Here is a 23,761-nt window from a genome sequence, read left to right on the forward strand (position 1 = left end):
ATAGGAAACAAAGAGCATTGACGTGATTTTTATTATGCATATCGGCTTTTTTACGCAATGCAACTAAATTATTATTTAGAGATCTGTGTAGAGAAAAATTCACTAAAAAAAAAAACGATGCCACCTTTGAGTCGTCAAAGGATTGTTGTAGTTGTAAATCCCGCCGCAGTACACAACGCGCTGTTTGACGGCTGAGAAAAAGGAGGAGAAAAACGACGGCGCTGTGCGGCTGTGCTGTGCGCTGTGCTGTCGAGTCTCTTCCGCCAACGATTGTTGGTTACAACTGTACTTTTTGTGAAAAATTATTGAAATACATCTTCACGAAAAAATGGCAAAATTCGATCTTACGCCTCGTATAGGGCAATACCTTGACCGGCATCTCGTATTTCCACTGTTGGAATTTCTCTCTGCAAAAGAGGTGAGCTTGAAATTAGATGAATTCAAACTGCATCCATGTGGCATTTGAGGTTACAATTCGATGACCGCTTACTTTTCTATTACATTAGATTTACGGCGAGAATGAGCTGCTTCAAGCCAAACTCAATATTCTCAGCAAAACTAACATGATCGATTATGCCATCGATATCAGAATGATTTTGTATCCTGATGAAGAAGTTCCAGAGGTAAGAATACTCGGAGAAAAATAATACTTTGATTTTTATTTTCCCAAACAGTCAAGTGTCAAAAAACTTTAATTCCTTGTTTTTTTTCACTTGTCAGGAGCTCAAGGATCGCCGTGCCGAAGTTGTACAAGAGCTCAGTATTTTACAAAACAACGTTGAAGTCGTTGTTGCTCTTATGAATAACGAGAAAGTTATGAAAAAAATGGAAGAAATGAGGGACTCTAAAGCACTCAATAATTATCTTACTCAGGAATCTGAAGTAAGGATTTTTTTCATAAGCTCTTAACTCCCATATTTATAATCTATTTTATTGATTTTTGCTATTTTCTTTTACAGTTCAGAGTAGAAATGATGGACAATCTTGTCAAACTTGCTAAGTACAGATACGAGTGCGGCAATTATTCTGTAACAACCTCCTATCTTTATCTCTACATGCTCATCATGCCTTCTACGGATAAGGTAAGACCAAAAATTGTGATATATTTCATGTTTTATGAAGTGCAATGAATTCTATGAACTAGAAACTTGAATAACCGAACTGGATTGAATACAATTTTCAACAAAAACATTTTACTAGCAACAAAAACAGAGTCCGAATTAACGAGAAATATGTGCAAACGATTCACAATGCTGTAATGTTATTAAAAAAAAAATCGTTTTCCAAGCCTCTAAATAACAATTATGGAAAAGTTTAGAAAAATTGATGTGAACCAAAAAAGTTTAAACATTTGCAAATTTTTTACTTTATTAATTTCTAATCAGTGAACTAACACAAAATGTGCAATATTTAGCAGTCTAAACATTGTTGTTTCAAATATTAATAAACTTTACAGAACTACTTGAACGTCCTTTGGGGTAAATTAGCATCGGAAATTCTTGCCCAAAATTGGGAAACAGCTTTGGAGGATGTGAACAAGTTGCGTGAATACATTGACAGCAACGTGATCGGAAATTCATTGCAAGTTTTACAGCAACGTACATGGCTCATCCATTGGAGTCTTTTTGTATTTTTCAATCACGTTAAAGGCAGAGATCTCATAATTGAGATGTTCCTGTATCGACCACAGTAAGTCTGCAACCTATCAATATTCATACAAGCGGCAAATTATTATTGGTCATGATGTCAAAACTGACCAAAAGAGTTTGAAATAATAAAAGATTCCGTTTTATTTTTCAGCTATTTAAATGCCATTCAAACAATGTGTCCTCACATTCTCCGTTACTTGGCTGCAGCCGTGATCGTTAATCGCTCGAGGCGTTCGACCCTGAAAGATTTGGTCAAAGTTATTCAACAGGTAAATGCTTGGAAGCTTACAAAAAAATTTCGTGATATCTCAATGAATTCCGTTGATCATTCATCACTGAAAAATAATGACAATGAAAATAAATTTATAGGAATCATACACGTATCGGGATCCGATCACAGAATTCCTGGAACATCTTTACGTGAACTTTGATTTCGACGGTGCTCGTCAAAAACTTCAAGAGTGTCAGACCGTCGTTTTCAATGATTTCTTCCTCATTGCTCTGTTGAACGAATTCGTCGAAAATGCGAGGCTCATGATCTTCGAAACTTTCTGTCGGATTCATCAATGCATCAGCATTGGGTATGGATTCTTATTCCGATTTTTATTCATTTTATTCTTTTGCTAAAACTCCATCGCTCGAATACAAGTTCTAATCTCAGTCTTCTTTTGAAATAATTCTAAGAGTGGTGATGGGAATCTCAAAATATACCAACTACGCATAATATATTTCATTACTTTGAACGAAATTCTTTCAAATGTTATATCGTTCAAAATTTTTCTATGATTTATTGTCATATATCGGTAAGAAATTTGGAATGGAAGTTGAATTGGCTATTTAACTTATGTTGAAAATCAGCAGTTTTCTGCATTTTTTGTGATAAAAGTAAAATTTATTCGTCTTTTTCAATAGGATGCTTGCAGAGAAACTAAACATGAAGGCCGACGTTGCTGAATGTTGGATCGTAAACCTCATCCGTAACGCAAGATTGGACGCGAAGATCGACAGTAAGCTGGGACACGTTGTGATGGGTGGACAACCCGCGTCACCGTATCAAACCCTTGTGGAAAAGATCGAAACACTAAGTGTAAGAAGTGAAGCATTGGAGAATCTTATCGAACGCAAATTGAAAGCAAAGAATCAAGATCCAGTCAGTATAGTTTGGAACTAACATAAACACAAATAAAAAACTGTGAACGAGTTTCGAAAACTGATTCAAGATCCTGGGTACTCAACATTGTCGACTCAAACGCAAGATCAATTGTAATATTTCCACAATGTTATATACAGCCAACCAGACTTATGTCAATAAATTTAAAAAATTTTTCAGACTCATTTATTGTTCGATTGTACAAAAATAAACCCTTCCATAAGCGTACAGTCATAAACAAAAGATAATCGTTATTCATTACAATGGAAAACAAAAAAATAACAATTATCAAATGTACAAAAGTTCATTGAGATCACGCGAATGTAGACTTTCGAAATTACACAGATTTCTCGGTTGTGTACACTTGTTAACGATTTATTGATGTGAAACAAAAATATATTAAACTGAACTAAAATCTCGAGTTTCTTGGCGCTGCTGCACAACTCTGAAAATGCGTCAATCGTTTTTTTTAAATACTAAAAAAATCATAAAATAACAAACTCAAATGAAAATGACAAATGAAGTGTTTATAAATGTCCCAACAGTTAATCCGAAATTCACTGCAAATTCGTGTCGTTCAGATCCTCAGAAGCTTCATTTTCTGAATAAGCAGGCGTGAAATTGCATCCAGTATAAGACTCTCGTTCGAGACAATGAATAAGAACGCTGCGCCAATAAGGATCCTGGGATAGTAATGTCGGGTTTCCCAGTATTATGAGAAGGGCACGAGCTCGGGTTAACGCAACGTTCAGTCGCTTCGGCGAAGCCACGAATCCCAAAGCGTGTTTGACGTCTTCGGTTACCATACTTTTTGTTGATCTGACAGTCGATAAAATGATGACTTTTCGCTCTTGACCTTGAAACTCTTCGACGCTCCCAACTTTCGGAAGCTCAATATCCAACTCCATCAGCAGATCCCTGATTTGTCGTACCTGAAGAATTATTATTTCGTAATTGTAGATTTTAAATCTGGGCATCAACTCACTGGATAATTTCTGTACTAAAAGTACTGCCAGGAAGAAAAGTAAATAGTGCTTCCCTTCGTAAAATCAGAAAAATAAGCAATTGGAGAATAAAGTACGATAATTAAAAATTATTCTAATTATCGTGGATGATTTTTTTCGACCAAATCTTACTTGTTTTTTATACGGTGTGATAATACCAATGTCGTTGCCACTTAAATTGCGATCGTAGAGTTTCAAAAGATATAAATAAGCTTGAGTTGCTTCGGCCGGATTGTACCAGCTGGGGCTGTCGGGATCTTGTAGATTTTCACCGTTAACCCCGTGGAAAACGATAGCAGGTGGGTGTCCAGCTCTCTCTGGGAGATCGACAGCCATAGATCTGAGGAGTTGAATTTCAGGACTATCCGTCGGCGAAACCTGAGGGATGAGTTCTGAATCGTAAAAGAGTGAATTCGGCAGTTCGAGAATTTCTGGAAGGCTTCTGTAATTGTAGACGAGTTTAGTCACGAGTCTGGGATCGTAACCGTGTTCGAATCCTTGGTTGTCCCTTTGGTATGGAAATTGGTGTAAAAGTCTCGATAAAAAGGATTCGCCGAGACCAAAGTGCGAGGCTAATTTACTGTTTACAACGGGACCGAGCTGCATTGGATCTCCAGCTAGTACAATTTGTCCGTGGCTCGAGTGAACGAAGTTGAGTGGCACCATGATCTCTGGTTCGGTAGCTTGGCCGGCTTCGTCGACGAGAATGTGGGTAAAGTGTCCTCGTGGAAATCCCATGTTGTAAAGCAAACCAAGAGCGATGCACGTGCCAACGGTTATTCTGTGGCGCCCGAGCACACTCATTGTGCAATTTAATTTCGGCATATTCTGCTCGTAATCAGTTTTGCTTTTGACGCTCCACTCTGCAGCCAAATTTCCAGTCGCACAGTAGGGTAACAACCTCTCGGGGATGCTATCATCATCGAGACAATGTTGGGCAACCAAACGCACGAGATCTCCGGGCTTGAGAACACCACTATCGAGCAAACGTTCGGAAATGAGGTTTGCCGAACTGTTTGAGGGAGTCGCAATCAATAATCGGCTTTCCGGAATCGTTGTTACTATTTGTAAAATTGCTTCGCAGAGCGTTATCGTTTTACCGGTACCCGGCGGTCCAAAAATTACGTACGGCAAAGGTCGAGCAACACCCTTTAAAATATTACGCACAGCTATTTTTTGATAATAATTCAATCGTTTGTTGTACCACTCTAAATTGCGTTTTTTTAGTTGTCCAACTTGTGAATTGATTTTTTCTTCAGAGAGGTTGTTAATCGAGTTATTCTGTGCATTTTTTGATTCTTCGCTTTTTGTTGATTCCGAAAGTCCAGTCTGCTTGAAATGTTTACTGATATTTTCTGGACTCGTTGGCGTAGACTCAGTTTTACTTGCTCCGTTATAATTCGGCCTCGTTTGAAATAATCTTTCTGCAACCGAAATTCTCACTTTTCGATTCGTTCCGTCCAACGACGCATCACTGGTCGATGCAACGCTCCCGTTCGAACAGACCGATGACACGGATTCGCTCCGACTATGCCGCAGTTTGGATTTTGAGTTTTCTTTGGGCTCAGCCTCAGTTAAATTTATTTGCACGTCTTTCTCCACGACACGAGTTGGGAAAAGAATTTCCGGACCTAGATTTATAACGGCGAGATTGACTGCGTTATGACATCGCGCGATCGACGAATATGATGACTTGAATGCCACTTGACACTCCTCGGAGTTGTAAGTCTCGTGGAATCGTTGATTGAACTTTAGAAGCACTTCGGAACTTTTGATCTTGTGAATGAAGCCCTCGTACTTCAATTTTCCTATATTAAATGATAATATTTCTCTAAAATACTTCTTAGATAATTCTTCAAATATTTGAAAATATACTTTCATAGTTATTAAAAATTGAGAAAATGAAAAACTGAGTAAGAAAATATTTACCCTGCGAATCGTCCCAATTGAACGAAATTATTGCTCGATCTCCAACAATCAAGGAAGGTCTTTTTTCGACGAGACCAGGAACAGTGAGGCTCAGATATTCTCCATGATGCCTCAGAACTGCACTGTCAATATCGTATCGTTGAATATCGATGGTCAAACTGATTTCTTCGAGATACAATAAAGCATGAAATCTCGTCGTGTAATTCTCGAGTCGCAATCCTTCAGTCAAACAGGGAATAGCTTCGCTCGCGGCGAACTCGCACTCGATTGGAGTTTTCTTTTCGTTGACCGATGGCAGAACGGCGTCCCAGAAACGTTGGGGGACTCGAAATACTCCGTTTCTCACAGCAATGAACGAGGGTGGTTTGCAAGGTCGAATCCCTTGCACGTAGTTACCTTGATCGTAATCCCTCTGCGTTACAAGTTTGTTTGCTTTTCCAAACGTCAAATTTTCACAGTAGGATGAAGAATTTTTTGCGTTCACAGTTATCCGAAAAGTTCGACCGATTTTGAAGCCTCTAAATATAAATATGAAGAGTTCTTCGGTTGTGCCAACGAATTTAGCCCGACATTTAAACACAAAGGTTTTGGTTGTGCGTCCTGGGATTCGAGTAACTTCATCCACTCCTGGGGAAACAAGGGATAATTGCGATTGAGCCTTTTTTGACATGAAACACCCACGAGTCAATATTTGTTCCATATTTCCAGTGTTCTCTACTTCTATTGCCAACGTTTGTTCCTCGTGGACGTTCAAATCGAATGTCAAATTATTCTTTATTACTATTCCCTGTTTATCTAAATATAGTTCATCCAAATTCGATTGTTTCAGTTGAGATTCGTTTGGCACTAGCGGCGTAGGCTCAAGATGTGAAACCTGCAAGATTTTTTTAAACAAAACAAATTACGAACACATGGCCTAACGGAGTTGTTTTCAATCATGAAAAATATTCACCCGGTTACTCTGATAGTTTCCCAATTTAGTTTTAATACTCTTCTGAACACTGTGGGATTCGTGTACTCTATTAATTAATTCTATGATAACAAAAAAGTATTGAATAATCAAAAAGGATATAAAAATGTAGGGGGTTGCGATTGATTCCATTACCTGATTAAGAGGAACAACTGTCAAAGACCGCCAAGTGTGGATTCCTTGATCACTTTCAATACTGTCTGAAACGACTTTATCCCCAACATGGGGAACATAGCCAGTTTCGCAGGAAGCCTTATTGAAAAGAGTGTCCCTGTCAATGGTTCCTGCTCCAAGATTCGAACCCCATTTGGTGACGGTGCCAACTTTAAGTTTTGATCGAAGCGGTTGAATGTTATCGATTTCAAGTACTTCGCCCGCTAAATCACCAGACTCCTCGTCGACCTCAACGAGTGATTCGAGCTTCAACCAATCGCCGATGTATGGCACAAATGTTGACTCTACCTTGTCAAGATTCACAGAAATGTTCCCGGGTTCAAGAAAAACTTGTCTGCCTTCACGTCTTTCAACCTTTGCCACTATACTTCGTTTTATCATCTGTGCCTGTGTGACATAATTCTTTTGGGCTTCTGTACCAGGCTCATATTCCTCATCCCAATTTTCTTCTATGCGAGATATTATTTTTCGTATTCTAGGAGCTTTATTTTCATCTTTCTGATAGCCCATGTAATAAACTTTATTTCCTATCTCTAAATTATCAATGTTGACATTTGCTGATTCGCACATATAACATTTATCAATGAGAACATGATTCGTCGATATATTTGTCACTATCCCTGTTGTATAGAAACAACCCTCAGGATCATTGTCAGCTTCGTCATTTGCCACAGTTACAGGATCACATAATGTTTCTTTTGCTTCATTCAGCCGTGCTACGAGCTCCTCAATGTTAGGCTCTTTGGTGGTTTCACTGCTGCCTAATATGTATTTTGTTGCATTAACCAATAATGAAAACATTTTGCTGTCAATTCTTCTGACTGTTGTCCATGTATCTGTAAATATACAACAAAAAAACAAGTCATGTAAGGAAAATTCTGTGGAAACTCAATTACAATTTAAATTGCATTCTTACATCCACTCTGTAGCTTTTAAGTATTCCAATTCTTTCCGAAGGGATTGAACTCGTTTTGCGTGTAGCTCCCTGATGAGCTTTTTTTGTTGTTTTTGCACTTGAAGCTCAGACTTCATGTGACTAAGGATTTTCGATGTTTGCGAATTTCCCGAAGCAAGACCAGAGTCTTGTGATTCACTCTGCCCCGAAGATTGTCCTAATGCGGTGGGTGAGAGCGGCGAAGTGTTCATTCCTTCGAAATCAAGCGACCACTCTGAAAAGAATTGGATAGCAAAGTGTCACGCAAACGACAATTTGTCCCATGGATAACCTCAAAATTATCAAGTTTACCTTTGAGAAATAGTTACGAGTGGAATGAAAATGAATAATGGTCGTGATATTCGAAATGATTATTATTCTTGGTAACGTTACTTGAATTATCACGAATTATTTTAATACTTGTAGACAATTGCGTAATTTTATTTTCAGGATTATAAACAGGCGCGGAGACTGGAGCAAAAACTTTTGAACCGACTACTCCGAAGTTGGATCGGCGACTTCCGGTTCTAAAAATATCGATTCAACGTCATTTTTTTCGCTAACAGACTTTATATTTCTTTTGATTTGATCCATTCTAAATTGTAGGGTAACACGACCGTTTGAAATCGTACAAATCACAAATTCGTGAGAAAATCTCAACTCACTGATTCAAAAATCATTCGAAGATGAAGAAAGTGCAATTGAAACGTACGAATCATCTAGACGTCGTCGCAAATCCTAGAGAGCATATGAAACCATTCAATTTTTGTTGCAACATTAGTCGACAAGATCCGGAAACTCGTTACGATATGAGAATTCCACCTTTTATAACGTCATTGACAAATATTCCACCGAACAACAAGGAAGGTCCGGACCTAAAATTTCGCTTACAGGATACTGCAAGACAGGATCGTGCACCGACGCTCCGAAGCGGAGTACATAAAGTCAAAAGTCATACGCACCAAATGGGGCGAAGTAAAAGAGGTCGAGGTCCCTTGCAATGGTACCTCGAGGATGAAATCGCTCTGGCACGCGAAATTATTGCGAATGAGAAAGAGGAGAAACGACGGAGAGAGATTAAAAAGCGTCGAGATTTATTGAAAGCGAAAAAACATGGGAAACGTAAAAAATCGAAAATTCGTAAAAGCAACGCAGCGGAGGGAGTGAAACATGCCGTGAGATCGCCATCTCATCACAGATCTTCATCTCGTCACCGTTCATCAGCCCGAGCTCATAAATCATCATCCGTTCAAAAATCTCAATCTAACGTGGGAAATGACGATCACGAAGAAGCTATTGAAAAAGTCGAAGAATGATGACTGAAATGCCAACTTAAGAAGCTTCCCGATAAAACAATTGTCGAAAATACCTAAAGCGATATGAAAAATTTATTGAATTGGGTCACATAGAAATAATAAAGAAACGAATAAAAAATCCGAGAATAAAAATATTAAAAGCTGAAAATTTTGTTGGGTGAATTTTTGAGTAGAATAATAAATTCCACCTGAATAGCGATTTTTATAGCTTTATTAGAAAAAATTATATTTGAGCGACGTACAAAGTTCAATTTTTTCAATTATTTTTATTAATCAATTTTAGAGTATACAATGATCAACGATTTATAGTATACAAAGGAACTGTGGAAGTCACGAAATTAAGGTCATACTGAAAATATCTACGCGAGGAGGATTCCAAACATTCTCCGAATCCCCGTTCACCAACGAGACTTTGTTTTCACACCGTTTTTCATTTTTTATTCGCGTTGAACCGCTACCGGTTTAGCATGGCGTTTTTTTAGGACCGTTTGAGGTCTTTGTCTATTCGGCTCAAGTTCTATCGTCTAGATCATCAATTTTTCCGAGGAAAATGAATCTTCTCACACCTCTTAAATGATCGATTTTTCAATCGCTCTTTGTGAACCTCTAGTCATGCTCAAAAGTTAGTTGTTAATAACTGATTATAAAAGGCTACCGCGTGTTTTAGACGGAGATTCGGTGTGATTATAGATTTTGAGGATATTTTTCAAAAACCTCGAATCATTATAAACAATCAACAAAAGATAAATATAATTATATGCACTTATCGATAATAATAATAAAAAAAGAAAATAATAAACAAGTGCAAACGCAACGAGAGACTTTGTTTTCAGTATTGAAACATTATATCGATCTAAGAATTGATCCTAGCCGTTTTTATCAACACAGAAAAAAAAACAAAAATCATTTCGAAATTCTTGTTTAAAACGTTTCTCGTAAACCCATTAAATTTTCAAATTTTTTACCCCCGAATAATACTCTCATGAATTGGATTTTGGAATAACAGCAGTCGTGAAACATTAGTTCGTACAGCCATCGAATAAATAATCTAATATGCTCCAGGCATTTAAGGTACTCGGGTTAACAAAGCATGAAAGTTCATCGACAGCGATGAGACGAATGAAAATGACTGAAAAAATATAAGGAAAAAAAATAAAAGAATTTTTGGTGAAACAACGCTCCGAGAAAACCTTCAAGCTTTTTTTTTCTTTGCCAACGAAATTTGTCACGAGAATCAGTCTTAAGACTAATTTTTAACCACTGCGCTTCAATTCTCACAAGATACGAACGAATTCTGGTATAATCTTGCTTCGATTAATTCGGTGGCACGTTGTGTATAGAAAAATCACATAATCATGAATTAATAAGAGAGTACAAACAATTTCGTACGTGAAAATAAAAGTAGCACTGATTTTATAAAGTGCAAATATGAAGGAAAAAGAAAAACAACGAAAAATGATTGAACGTGAATGATAGTACGAATCCGCTTTAGCAACTAGACCTCTTTAGCATCACGTATAATAGTGAATATTAGTAAATGGTAGTTTAAAAAATATTTAATAATCATTAGTCTTTAAACGCAAAAAACTATTGTTTCAAGTTGCGCAGTAATTGTCGAACGATTGTGGTTACTTAATATAAATATATTTCTCTAATTATTCGGGAATGTTTTAGTCGATAACGACGCTGAGAATTTCATCTTTCACCAACTCCTCTATTTTCTCGTGGTAATTAACAACGCCTGCGACGATTTTCTCCGAGTGTGGGGTTTTCGGTGTTGTTGGACGAGGGAGCTGTTCTGCGGTTGTATCAACGTTCGAATCTTGCTCATGGTAATTTACAACACCCGCGACGATTTTCTCCGAGTGTGGGGTTTTTGGTGTTGCTGGACGTGGGAGCTGTTCCGCTGTCGAATCAACGTTCGAATCTTTAGCGACGTCGTTTTTTTCGACGAAAGACAATTTTCTAACAACGTCAGCATTCGGTGCTTCATCGGAGACGTTTTCTACGGGTTTTTCGTTCAAAACTTCGAGCGTCGATCCTCCTTTTTTCGAATCATCAACGTCCGTGCCCCTGTTGATGCTGCCGGGCACAACTCGCTCCTCGAGAGGCGTCGAATTCCGTTGCTCACTGCCGTCGAAAACTACGTTGCCTTCGGAGAATTCAGAGGAAACGGTCGCCGAGGAAAGATTTTCCGGCACTGGACTCTTTGATCTTATTGATTCGTCGTTCGTTACAGAAGCCGCATTCTCCGTCGGCTCGAGACACGATTCCGTTGGAACTATTTTTTCGTTTACGTCCTTGCTCTGTTTTTCATCGATCACGAGATTCTCCACAGCGAGATAAGAGCTGATTAATTCGCTGCTCGAATCTTTTGGCACTGTTTTTTCAGCCGGATTCTCGCTTTCACTCTCAGAATTCGCAAGTTTCTCGACAATTTCGTTGCTCGAATTTTCTGACGGGATTACATCGACAGCTGGAGTCACCTCAACTTCCTTAACTTTGCTCAAACCTTTCGACGTTTCCACAGTTTGGTGAGTCCATTCGGAAGAGGTCGATTCATCTGTTCTGGAAGAACTGCTCACTGTCGAAAGATCCGTGATCGTAATAGTTTCTACGCCTGAAGTTTCGTTGCTGGATGTCTCTTGTACCGAAGCGATGATTTCGACTGAATCTTGAGCAGGATTGTGCTCCAATATTGCCTCGTTTGCGGTGGATTCATCACATTTTTCAATCCTTTTTTTAGCACAAAGTGGCGACATCATTTCAACGATGTCAGTCCCGTCGATGCTCAATCGAACGATAGCAGGTTTTTTGTCTTCGAGAACCTCGTACTCGAACATGGTGATTCCCTCGTTAACGAGCTCGAAGAATTTCTGGCAAGCTTCTTCCGACCAGGTATCAACATCTTCGGGCATTTGGAGAGAGCAGCCAGTGGACAGAGCCGGTTTTTCCACGATATCCTTCGGCAAGACCCTTAATTCCGACGTGACAGCTGAATTTCCGTAATCGATGTAAAAAACTTCGGTTCCAGCGTCGCCATGGGAAAGTATTTTCGCTCTGTACCATTGATCGTCTTCGGGAAATTTAGCAGCGCAAATGATGCCTTCTTCAATTTTATCCAACGGTAAGAAGCTTTCAGCGGCGACGAGATGATCAACCATGGTCTCGAGTTCGGTGATAGAGTTTTGAGCCTGCACGGAAAAGTCGGAGGGCGAATTAACGTGGCTGACGAGAACGTTTGGAGAATTTTCCTCTCCAAGTGGAGGAAGTCGTTCTTCGATTATTGGCATGTGTGGATTGCAAAGTTCGGCTAAAGTTTCAACGATGTCTTTGCCCTGTTGAGTCAAACGAACGATCGACGTGTCTTCTCGTTCCTCGAGTATCTCTGGATGGAAAATGGTCACTCCGTCGGCAGCGATTTTCACGAATTCGATGCAGGCCTCCTCGGACCACTGTTCGATGCCCTCGGGCAGGGCGAGGCTGCATTTTTTCGAATATGCTGGTTGCGATGCAACGTCGTCAGGAATCTCGCGTATCTCGGTCGATATAGCTGAGTTTCCGTAATCGATGTATATTACTTCGGTCGAGGTGTCGGAATGCGAGACAACTCGAGCCCTGTACCAAGCCCCGTCTTCGGGAAATTTAGCAACACACAGTAGACCCTCTTTGATGTCTTTCGGCGTGGGGAACATGTCAGCGACGATGAATCTGTCGGCAAGAGTTTCCAGCGAAGAGACGTTTTTCGCTTCTTGAATCCAGAATTCACTGGGCGATATAATGTGGCTAACGAAACAAGAGCTCAGATCCAGGTCGGGATCGAAAGGCTCTTCGATGAGATTTTCGTCAGGTGAAATCCTCGAGCCATAATTCCGCTTCACGAGTTCGTCAACGACGCTCTTCCCGTCGACGAACAGCTCGACCCGCCTCGGCGCACTGTCAGCGATCACAAGGGCCTCCATGTTTTCTGCGTTCGTCACGACTCCTTCGAACCATTCGTTAGCAGGTGTCATCCAATCTTCGTCTCCGTCGGGGATGACATCGAGACGACATTTGATCGCATACCTCTTAATCGTTTTCAACGAACCCGGGATCACTTTGCACTTTCCTTGGTTCGTGTAAACTGCATCGGTGTTTCCGTAATCGATGAAACGCACGGAAATTATCTCCGGATCGGCGACTACGACCTCGGCTCTGTACCACATGTCGTCGACAGAGTACATCGCCAAACAGAGAGTATTTTCCTCTGGTATTCCCTCAACCATGGGACAATTGACTGCTTCCTCTTGCAATCGGTCCTGTAGCTGTTCAATCGCTGTTATTTCTTCAGTTCTTTGAAGCCAGAACGAAGCGGGGCTATCTGCGTGATGACAAATAACTTGGTACCGTTCTCCAACGACCATTTCCGGAATGATGGTTTGCACATTGGGATTTTTCGATATTTCAATAGCTTCGAGGGCGCTTAATTTTTCGCTTATTTTGCCATCGTCGTTCACCAATTCGGCGACCCATTTTTTGTGCACATTGTACATCGTAGCCGTGAATTCCTGGTTGAGGATGTGATTTGCGAGAATTTCTTGCTGTTGTTCGATCGTACCGCCGACGTCGACCGTCAGGGCTACTTTGATGGCCAGTTCCGGTTGAGCGTAGAATTGGGGCTCGAGGACGCGCAATGAATCGAGAGGTAGATCCTCGCAGTTTCCGTAATCGATGTAATGAACCGTCACGCTCGTTTCGGTGACGCTCAGAATTTTCGAACGGTACCAATTTTCGTCGGCGCTCTTTGCTGCGCAAAGAGTGCCCGGAGTCATTACAGGTTTCTTATCATCCCCGCAAGCGCTGTAGTAATCGAACAGTTGAGAAAGCTGCTCGGTGTCGGCATCCAATTCCATTTGTCTCTTGAGCCACACGCTGGATGAATTTTCGGCGTGAGAAACGACGACTTTTTGAGTCGAGTAAAGGATCGGCATTGGGCACACCGGAGATATCTCCTCGTCTTCGTCGTCGTAACTCGATTTGATTTTTTTCCCGTTCGTATCGTAGAGCTTGACGATGAGTCTGCACAAGAAAATAAAAGTTTTAAGACTATTTTTGTTACGAATAAAATGTTCTTCGGCTCTCGTTTCTTTTACGAAGCCTCTTTAGTTTTGGAGTCAATGAAAAGTAAGAAATAACCTATTATTGTCAACTTCCTCGACGGCAACGATGACGGTGGTGTTTTCAATCCTATCCCTCAATCTTTCGTCCATTACTATGTCAGTTTTGGCATCTTTCAAGCAACACTCAACAGCCTGATTCTGCATTACCGAGAGAGGTCCAGGCAACGCGAGCATCTAATTCAAACGAGTGAAAATTCAGTCTATTAAAACTTCATTAACAATAACAAATCAAAGTTTTTGACGTTAGTTTATGATGACTCTTTCAATCTATTCATTTTTAGGTTATGATGTTGTATCGGTTAATACGAGCTTCCTGCCTACGAAAATCTCTAGCCTCAGGTCTCTCGAATTTTCGTTTCGAAATGATTAATCAGCACTCAAACGGCTAGCTGCTTAGCTTACTCCCAAACACCTTATTCGGATTAATAAAAAATAAGGTAAAATTTGCTTTTCTGCACGTTAGTCGATCGCCGAATGTATGGTATTAGTCATTTTACTTTGGTCGCAGTCACTGCGTAACTGCAATAGATGCATTGATTATCGAGTAATTTTTTTGCATGTAGGTAACAACGTTCCTGTGGCGAAAACTCACGCAGTTCAGAGGTATCTCGTCATATGCTCCTGTATCAATGAGCCTCACATCATATCCCGTAGTACGTGAGCAGTTTATGACTACGGCACGTCTCCATCCCTCGTCCGTATAAACGAGACAACCCGCGCCGAGACACACTTCACGGCACGAAAGTCTTGGCATCACCTGACATTGGCATACTAATCCTTAGTTTTTCTTTTTTAGCTTTTTTTTGATATCAGTACAATGACCGTCCCCAATGTTTAGTAGCTGGAAACTTCCAGGAAACACACCAACGAGATCGTTTGCACTTTTTGGATAGTTTCTTTGGCATCGCTCAATTTTTTATCGAGGCAAAACTTTTACTGATGAGCAAATGAAATCGAACACTATTCGATTGAACTGTTATCAATACAGTTCGAGAACTACAAGTAAATATTGTTGTTTTCGAAATTAACGTACTCTCGAATGTTTTATCAAATCAGAATTACATCAAAGATCAGAGCTACATTCTGTTGATTTTTTGCAATTGATAGAATTGTTATTTTTAGTTCAGAATTCATTGAATTGAATTTTTTGGATAAGGCGCATACGAAATTAAAAGTTGACAAATACAGGGTGAACATTCGACGTAATTCGACAAAAATACGGACACCAACCTAAGAAAATTACCAATTCCTGATCGATACGATCAACGATCGTCACACTTTTTTTTAATTCCCCACAGGTTATAGATCATCAATTTTTGCACATGAAATTTCAATAAAGTCAAGAGCGCAGATGGATCACAGGCATGAAAAAAGCTCGGCAGAGCTCCATGGATTTGCTCAAACTTTTTTCTCCAGTTTAACTCTGTTCTGACATCACCGAGAACCATGTGGTAAACATCAAAAAACGTCACGAATTCCATTGAAGAATAACATTAATTCTTTATTAGTAGAGAATTAGTTTGCCAATGGGTTAGATGTTTTGCTTAAATTTTCACGCTTAGTAAAACATTATTGAAACTGGCACATTCGACGATAACAAATAGATTCTAGGAAGGAGGCTAAACGAGAGTAAAACGGTAGCATTCGATTAATGAATCAATACCATACATCGTGCGATACAACAATTTATGATTTAAAAAAAGTTCGAATAGTCGGAATGCAAGGGATTTTCCATTTAGTTTTCTTTAAATGCAGCTCAATATTTTTTTCATTCCATTTGTAGCATAAAAACGTAAAGAGGCTTTATTCAGATTGACAACCGAAGAGTGCAAAAAACGTTGCAATTCAGGAAATGAAAAAGTCTCTGGATAATAAGAAAGAAACCATTCCCGTCGATTACTAACGATGCAAAATTCCGGCGTTGACATGATTATTAGATGGGAGCTGAGGATATCATTAACGAAACAAATTATGGATGGAAATAATTATTTTAGATCTTAATGAGACTGCATGATGCGAGTTTTATGAGATTGCATGCAATAGGATTTTCTGACACGTTTTTGGCAGTCGACAGCACATTTGCAATCACCTGGAAACCGTTAATAAAAGAAATAACGAACACTTTCACACACGTACAATGTCCACTGGGCTTACCTCCGGATTACGTTGAGCCATATATGCGTGAATGGCTTTTTCGGTCGTGGTTGCGCTCGGCAATTGTATGTGGAATTTCATTGCACTCGCAACGTTTGAAATCTTAACACGTAACGCTTGACCAGCGAGAAGGCTTATGTCGAATCGCGGAAGATCTTCGATTATTGGTTGTTTTTCCATCGTTTCAACTTCTGCAAAAAAGTATTCAAGCATATTTTTTTTAAAGGAAAAAATAATTTAACTTATAGAAGAAAGTTTTGAACCTCAAAAGTTTTAGCTTAGCATATCATAATTCTGACAATATTGAAAACCAAACGCTCAAGACACGAATGAAGTGAAAAATGAATGTCCGAGAAACGTTATTATTACCATGTTTTTCAACATTAACGTGTGCAGAAACGGCGAACGATGCAAGCGACTTTTCCACGAGTAATCCTGCGATGTCAACGTCTGCGGTTTTCAAGGAAACTAAATACTTTCCCTCCTTTTCTTCGTGGAAAGTACATTCGATATTTTCAAATTCGAAACACTTTTCTATCTCCTGTTTGTTCGATTTTGCCCAATTCGTACCGTTTGCAGGAACGATATTTTTTAACGAACATTTAACAGCTTGTTTCGGGATTTTCATGTATTTTTTCTCCACGCGATAAGTGTTGTGCTGCTCGACCATCGCGGTATTACCAAAATCGATGTAACGAACGATGTTACCACGTGCCTTGTTCAGCTCGAGTATTTCGGCACGGTAGAGTGCTCCGTCGTCGGAGAAGACAGCCATCACCGCTGAGCCGACCTGAAATTTTTATTTTCTTGAATTGACACGTACGTCCCACAGAGTAACGAAATGAGTTTCAAATTTAGCCGTTTTTAACGATTGTATTGTAAAAATAAATTCAAATTACCTGAAGTGGTTCGCTGACGGGCTGTTTGTTGGCGTAAACTTTTTGTATGTCGATCATCATCGCCCTGAATTCGTCTTTCCTTGCGAGAGTTTGGCAATAGAAAGTGTCAGGGTTCATGAACCAAGTAATAATGATATGGTCCTTGGTACCAGGGGCCAATTTTTCGACTGGCCATTTTTCATCGAGAGCTGCATAGTCGCTCGTTTGAAGACTTTGTCCTTGTCGTGGGCGTCCCTTGGATCGCGCAATATTTTTGGCTTGTGCGAGATCAGCACCGTCGCTAAAATACTCGTTAATGTATTGCGGAGACGGTTTATCGTCGACCACTTCGCGGAGGAGAACTTCAAATACGTTGCTTTCGTTTGCCACGAATTCAGCCTCGAGAAGCGGCTTGTTGGTGAGGTCAGTGAATTTGTCGATGTCGTTGGTATCCCAGGTCGTTTTACTAGCCGCCAATAATTTGCAAGCGATCGCTTGAGCCGATAATTTTGCGCAGTCTGCGTCGAGCTCTTTAATTTTATCAAATTCGACAGTTTCGATGTTTCCGTAGTCCACAAAATAAACCGTCGCTCCGTTTGCCTCCACCGATTGTACTTTTGCGCGATACCACTTCGAATCCTCCGAATATTGAGCAACGCACTCAAGGCCTTCCCTGATCCTCGACCTTTCCACTATTTTTCCACCGGTCTCGTAAGTCGCTTCGATCTTCGCTATTATTGGATCCAACTCGAGATTATCGGGGCACAGTTGCACGTGGAAATCCCCGGGATCTTTCATGAAAACTACCTCACAATTCTTCACTGCACCGACCGTGATGTTCGGTGGCGGTATACTAATCTTTTGTGGAGCTTGCGGTGTCTTGTTTGTCCAAGTGTCGAATTGTCGGTTCTGTAAAAAATTTTAATCGAGCAAGAGGGACAATGGAATTGGGCGAAATTCAATATGTTTCAGAAATAAATATAAAAGGAATAAAAGAATGTTCAATTGAAATGAAGCAGACGACGCATTACCTCATTAGCTGGACCAAAGTCTCGTTTATTGTCCCGGATTCGGGCCGATGCACCGTTCATTCTAGCGCTTCTAAAAGTACCTCGGTCGCTGTCGCCGTCACTTTCTCGAGAGTTTGGCGCTCTACCACTTTCTCGTCGGCCTCTGTTGCTTCCTCCGCGTGCTCCTCCTCGTCGTCCGCTACGCTCGCTGCTTCTCGATGAAGTATCCGAGTCTTTATCGCTCCAGTTTTTTTCGACGCTACCGTTACGTTCGTTCCTTGGGTTGTTACCGGAATAACGAGAGTTTCCAAAACTTCCGCGACCACCGCGATCTCGATTTTCCAACCTTCCACCGCGCATATTCCCGTTCGAATCACCAGATCGCTCGAACCTTTCATTTCTGTCGTATCTAGGTCCCTCTCTACCCAAACGATCGTTCTTTCCATCGTTTCGTGGGAATCTGTCGTTCTGCCCGGAATTCGGTGACCATTCTTTCTCGCGATTCTGATAACGATTATCACGATTTTCGTATCGTCTCGACTCGATGTTTTCGGTTTTCCAATTATTCGACTTTCCTTTTTCAGAGAAATTATTTGAATCCTGAATCATCGGCGGGTCCGAACGCGGTGCGTTGTTCCACTTGTTGGATTGATTGTCACTAAAAATGAAAAATATTTATTTATATATTTGCTCCTCCGTTCGTTTCATCAAAATGTCATTTGAACAGATTACTTTTTTATGCGCACATTGAATTTCAATTGAATTTCAATTGAATTTGAGGCGTTTACCATTCTGCCCATTCATGTTTAGTCAACTTATAAAGCAAGTTAGGACGATAACATAAAAAATTGCTACAAATATTAGTGTAAAAAATACTTATTCTACGAAGCATTTGCATTTTATTGCATCATTAATCTCATTTTTAATTCAATTGAAAGGCATAAGTCTGGTTTTCATAAAAAAAAAAAAAATTATATACGACCCCTATTGAACGAAAATCTGAAAAGTTTAATTGTATTTTTCATCTGATAAACAGTGACTTTGATAATGATCATTATAGAAAGTTGTTAACGTATTGCTTCGATTTGCCTTCCGACGTTTATCTTTTTTCTTTCAATTTTTTTATAAATGTGTAAATCGGTAATTTTGCAAATGGTCTCATAAAAAAATAGAGTATAAAGTATCAGAAAACTAAAATACGTTCGTAAAATTTAAAGCTCTAAACCATTGAAAAATCAATTTTTTATGAGTAGCAAGAATCTTTCAGTTATTTGTGTTGCAATCATTTTTTTTAGATACGCCGAGTACTGAAATTTTTTAGGGATAAACATGATTATGTGCAATTCGTTTTTCATTAATAAAATGATAATCGGAAATGAATATTACAAAGACTTTTATAATAAGCTGAAAAAGTAAAATATCATTTCCCATAAGCATTTATCAGGGCGAACAAAATGTTCGATTTCGTTAGTTAATCCTGCAACCGTAAGCGAGTAAGCAGTGCTTGAAGAAACAAATTTGAGCTGTGCTGTACCCGAATGAAATTGCGACAATCAATGTATCGTACGAAACTTTACCGTGCAGCGTTTACGTTTTGACATTTAGATTTTTGTTGTTGGCCCACGGTAGATTGCTTTTTAACGTTGGACCTGTATATTTTCAACGCATTCATCATTATAGAGTTGTAAGAAAGATTTATTTCATTAATAACAAACTTACCTCCGATTGTTACTGGAATGCGACGAATTCATTGTTTTTTCGTTGAAAGTATCAATCCTCGAATGAACGTTACCATTGGTTGTGCACGTTCTTTGCACCCGGTGGATAATATTGACGAGAGGATCTATGTTGGCATCGTATAGGTCAACAATAGGGCCAGTTGACGTTACTTTTTGAACGATCATCGCCACATTTCTCCCTATTATTTCCGCTCTAAGGCCGTCGTCGAGCTCTTTGGTTGTTATTTCCGTATCGTAATTGTTCAAAATGCAACGAATCGCTTGAGCACGAAGTTTCAAAAGATTAGTGTCCATCAAAGACTTGATGTATGTCAGAGGCACCGTCTCTTCGTAACCATGATCCACGTAAAACACGGTCGCTGATTTGTCGGTTATACTCTTTACTTCTGCTCGCTGCCTGTAATTTTTATATAAATTAATAAATAATTTTTTTAAATGATAAACAAAAACGAAGCTTGATCTTCGATAATAGAATTGAAGGCTTTTGGAAGTAGAATATTTTTGGATGCGGTTTGTTGATTTAGATTCCTTACCATTGAGAATTTCTGGTCGAAAACACGATGCAATGTAGACCTTCTTTAAGTTTAGTCGGTTGAACAGATGGCGCATTAGTTACATATTTCTGAATTTGGCTAACAAGAGCTTCTAGCAAAGGCGCGTCGCTGTCAAGTTGAACAAAAATGATGGAAGATTCCATGGAAACAACCTGCACGATTTCCCTGGATTCGGATGGCAATTTACGCGGTGGAAGCCATGTAAGTACGGCGTCTCCGAACATAGCTCGTAAAATGTCTTTTACGTTGCGACCGTTGTCGTAAAGATCACCGTATTGAATGAGTGGTGGTCCATCGGGGGGTCTGACGTGAAGAAGGAAAGTTTTTCCGATGACATAGCGTTTGAAATATTCTTTCAGTTCGTCTGTGACTCGAAGCTCGTTGACGTCGCTCATGGTAAATCTCATCGACAATATTCGTGGATTTATGTACTGTCTCGGTAATTGAAATATATCGGTGTAAGGCAAAATTTCGCCATGTCCGAAATCGACGTAGTGGAGTTTGCAATCGTGCTCTCTAACTTGCATCACAACTGCTCGTAAAAGCGATTTGTCACCACTGTATCTGCCAAGACAGACAGAACCGATGACCGGTGGTTCGTTCAGTGGCTGAGGCGAATGTGTGTGATTTATGTTGTACATTAGAGTTTTAAGTTCTTCCACGAGTTTGTTCACCTGAACGGAAAACATGAGTGGACCGTCTTCGACGTAAGACACGGTCACTTCGTATTCTTGATCAATTTCAAGAATCCTCGACCTGAACACACCTGGCTCGTCATTATGATGCGATACTTGAATTTTTTGAGTTGCCACTGTTTGACCAGCTTGCGGACGCCAATTTTCTGCATAATTTCCAACCCGTGGCACCCGAAGAGGAGCGATGATTGGCTGCACTAGCGAGTATTTGTTTACAGGATTTTCATGATGCAAACCCTGCTGTGCCTGGGTTCGGGTCTGCATTGTAGGCCTTTGCGGTTGCATCAGAGGATTCGGATTGAGTTGGGGGTTTATCCCCTGACCGCACGAATAGAGTCTGGAAATGCAATGAATTTCTTATTCAAGAAAAATATCAAAATCATCTAAAAATCAAAATTGCTTCAACAAATCACTTTTCAAAAGAGCAGTAAACATTTTTTCATGATAATAATAATTTTATCTTTCAAGAATATAACATCGGAAAGATTATTGTTTTGTGATAAGCTCCATATTGTGATAACAATGATCTTGAATGAAATCATAATTTGACAATGGTGAATCACATTTAAAAAAACAAAAAATCTGTTCTATATTTAGGGCAAACTAGCAGTGGATCTATAAAAAAGATATTTTTAATTTTTAATCATGCTCTACCTCATGGGTCACTTACAAATATCATTCAACTTTTCCCCCACAACAAACACTCATACACGAACATGTGAAATGTTTTTATGTTTCGTCATTTATGAATTTAGTTTGCACTGGTCAGACGTAAAATTATGCTGACAGCAAGAGTTATCTTTTGATTTGTGTCAGTTGCACTTGTATTCGCATAACTTTTGATTTTGTTTAGACTACATAAATTGATTATTAATCCAAAACAGATTCTATCTTTAGTGATTTATGCCTTATAAAGCAGAGATTTGATTCTCAAATATTTGAAACCTCAAACAAATGTTTGGATGTAAGAGTAAATACACTTCATTTTACTGATGAATTTTCAGTCAAACGCAGTTTGATCGAAAGGCTGTATTTTATGTCAGATTTTGGGTTGGTTTCAAATTTCTCCTATTGTACGCCATCAGTTATTGGGAAATGAGGGGAAAAAATCTTGAGCACGATTACTAACCTGCTCATGTCCTCGCAAGTTGCTTCAACAGCATAGTCTTGTTCGATAAGAATATCGCTGAGCTTGCGATCACCGTGAAGCACCTGGATGACTGGATATCTGGCAATAGAACCAATGACTCTGCCTGGCAATTCTTTGTAGCGTAAGTTGTCAAGGACTTTGAAGAGCACCCGTGATTCCCAAGTACAATTTCTGGGAAGAACATCAGCAACGATGAATTCTACAGCAAGTGGTTCAACGCTGAGAAGTTCAGCAGCTTCGTGTATGCCATCGAGAATGCGAATATCACAGGGTTTCAAAATTTCGATATTTCCGTAATCAATAAATTGTACGACATAACCGTCGCTTTGTTGTGAGCAAACTTTAGCGCGATAATAATTGCCTTCGAAAAGCGCACAACATACGGGGCTATTCCAAAGCGTTTGTGTCGGCGATTGAGGACATCCAAGTCCATTGTCAAATTGGTAAGCAAATCTGTGTAACAATATCTCGATTTTGCGAGAAGCCTCAGCCTTCACTTGTGCCCATAGCCTCAGCAACGGCCCGTCCGTATCAATGTGCGTCACGAATAAATTAAGTAAATCGTTATTCGTTGCCACAGGATTCATTTTCGTTTGAAATTACGATAAATCGTCAAACCAATATCAACAATATTGTTTCGCTTTTTCGTTCTCGCCACGCGAGATTCGCGCGCGCCCCGTTATTTTAGCCTCTCAAATCACTCTCGTTGTTTTGTTTTTTTTTTCTCTGGTTGAAATATATGAATACGCACGCGGGGAGCGGGGACACTTGTTTTTTCACTCCCCTTCAAACGTCCTAAAACGACTGAAAGCGATCGGAATCGCAGTATATCACAAACGCACTCGTACTCTCGTGCAAAAAAACTCTATATGCTCAGCGTGTTCACCTGCCGGCGAATGTTTACACTAGAGAGAACCGCAGTTAGCATATATACTATATACCCGCGTTTACGCACGCGTACAGTTTGCCTGCGTTGTTACGTATATTTTCTCATCAAAAATATAACTTTGTTTCATCTAAATAACACATTTTACTTGTTTTTTATGTATATTACCATAGTATAACAGCTTCCTTCCGTGATATGCTTTCCGTTCGACTCCAAGCTCTTCTCGATCGAAAATCAAAATGACAAAGAACCTCTAAGTTACTGCTCTCTTGCTGCTTTTTGTCCGGAGAGAAAGCAAAAGAATTCGAGAGCTCTCTATGATATGGAATGCATGTTTATATTGGGCTGTGGGCGGCAAGGGGCAGAAGGGGAAGTACTCGGAATTGCGGCCGCAAATGAAACTCTATATA

At 39.7% G+C, this 23,761-nt stretch overlaps 4 protein-coding genes across 8 annotated transcripts; 2 read left to right on the forward strand and 2 right to left on the reverse strand.

Moving 5' to 3' along the window:
- Nucleotides 1-206: 206 nt before the first annotated feature.
- eIF3e (eukaryotic translation initiation factor 3 subunit e) lies at nt 207-2,984 on the forward strand. Its single transcript, XM_043428143.1, has 8 exons — nt 207-418; nt 507-623; nt 721-882; nt 960-1,082; nt 1,457-1,689; nt 1,801-1,918; nt 2,019-2,230; nt 2,562-2,984. Exons 1-8 carry the CDS (start codon nt 329-331, stop codon nt 2,818-2,820), a joined length of 1,314 nt encoding a protein of 437 aa, XP_043284078.1. The 5' UTR covers nt 207-328; the 3' UTR covers nt 2,821-2,984.
- armi (armitage) lies at nt 2,963-7,933 on the reverse strand. Its single transcript, XM_043428124.1, has 5 exons — nt 7,793-7,933; nt 6,838-7,712; nt 5,733-6,606; nt 3,936-5,611; nt 2,963-3,731 (listed from the first exon to the last, which is right to left on the reverse strand). Exons 2-5 carry the CDS (start codon nt 7,675-7,677, stop codon nt 3,357-3,359), a joined length of 3,765 nt encoding a protein of 1,254 aa, XP_043284059.1. The 5' UTR covers nt 7,678-7,712; nt 7,793-7,933; the 3' UTR covers nt 2,963-3,356.
- Nucleotides 7,934-7,955: 22 nt separating this feature from the next.
- Nucleotides 7,956-9,260, forward strand: LOC122415735 (uncharacterized). Its single transcript, XM_043428149.1, has one exon. The coding sequence runs from the start codon at nt 8,497-8,499 to the stop codon at nt 9,124-9,126; it is 630 nt and encodes a 209-aa protein (XP_043284084.1). The 5' UTR covers nt 7,956-8,496; the 3' UTR covers nt 9,127-9,260.
- Nucleotides 9,261-9,319: 59 nt separating this feature from the next.
- On the reverse strand, nt 9,320-23,672 carry tud (tudor domain containing protein). Of its 5 annotated transcripts, none has more exons than XM_043428123.1 (12): nt 23,520-23,672; nt 22,445-22,636; nt 20,600-21,652; nt 20,047-20,463; nt 19,905-19,976; nt 18,349-18,985; nt 17,339-18,226; nt 16,809-17,229; nt 16,440-16,630; nt 14,878-15,042; nt 14,302-14,459; nt 9,320-14,184 (listed from the first exon to the last, which is right to left on the reverse strand). In XM_043428123.1, the coding sequence occupies exons 2-12, from the start codon at nt 22,450-22,452 to the stop codon at nt 10,797-10,799; spliced, it is 7,398 nt and encodes a 2,465-aa protein (XP_043284058.1). In that variant the 5' UTR covers nt 22,453-22,636; nt 23,520-23,672; the 3' UTR covers nt 9,320-10,796. The 5 variants fall into 5 exon arrangements, with proteins under 5 accessions (XP_043284058.1, XP_043284057.1, XP_043284053.1 ...); XM_043428122.1 differs by lacking the exon at nt 23,520-23,672 and adding an exon at nt 22,849-23,036; XM_043428118.1 differs by lacking the exon at nt 23,520-23,672 and having other exon boundaries at nt 22,445-23,342.
- Nucleotides 23,673-23,761: the final 89 nt, after the last annotated feature.

This window comes from Venturia canescens, chromosome 9, assembly GCF_019457755.1.
Source record: "Venturia canescens isolate UGA chromosome 9, ASM1945775v1, whole genome shotgun sequence".
Lineage (NCBI taxonomy): Eukaryota > Metazoa > Arthropoda > Insecta > Hymenoptera > Ichneumonidae > Venturia > Venturia canescens.

Bases quoted from the DNA above. Each gene is read 5' to 3' on its own strand.
- eIF3e (XM_043428143.1), top strand. From the start codon at position 329: ATGGCAAAATTCGATCTTACGCCTCGTATAGGGCAATACCTTGACCGG. The intron at 624-720 runs GTAAGAATACTC...TTCACTTGTCAG, and splicing joins CTGATGAAGAAGTTCCAGAG to GAGCTCAAGGATCGCCGTGC. The intron at 1,919-2,018 runs GTAAATGCTTGG...ATAAATTTATAG, and splicing joins TGGTCAAAGTTATTCAACAG to GAATCATACACGTATCGGGA.
- armi (XM_043428124.1), bottom strand. From the start codon at position 7,677: ATGTTTTCATTATTGGTTAATGCAACAAAATACATATTAGGCAGCAGT. The intron at 5,612-5,732 runs GTAAATATTTTC...CATTTAATATAG, and splicing joins CAATTGGGACGATTCGCAGG to GAAAATTGAAGTACGAGGGC. The intron at 3,732-3,935 runs GTAAGATTTGGT...ATAATTCTTCAG, and splicing joins TCACACCGTATAAAAAACAA to GTACGACAAATCAGGGATCT.
- LOC122415735 (XM_043428149.1), top strand. From the start codon at position 8,497: ATGAAGAAAGTGCAATTGAAACGTACGAATCATCTAGACGTCGTCGCA.
- tud (XM_043428118.1), bottom strand. From the start codon at position 23,052: ATGAATCCTGTGGCAACGAATAACGATTTACTTAATTTATTCGTGACG. The intron at 18,227-18,348 runs GTAATGCGTCGT...AATTTTTTACAG, and splicing joins ACTTTGGTCCAGCTAATGAG to AACCGACAATTCGACACTTG. The intron at 17,230-17,338 runs GTAATTTGAATT...TAAAAATTTCAG, and splicing joins CCGTCAGCGAACCACTTCAG to GTCGGCTCAGCGGTGATGGC.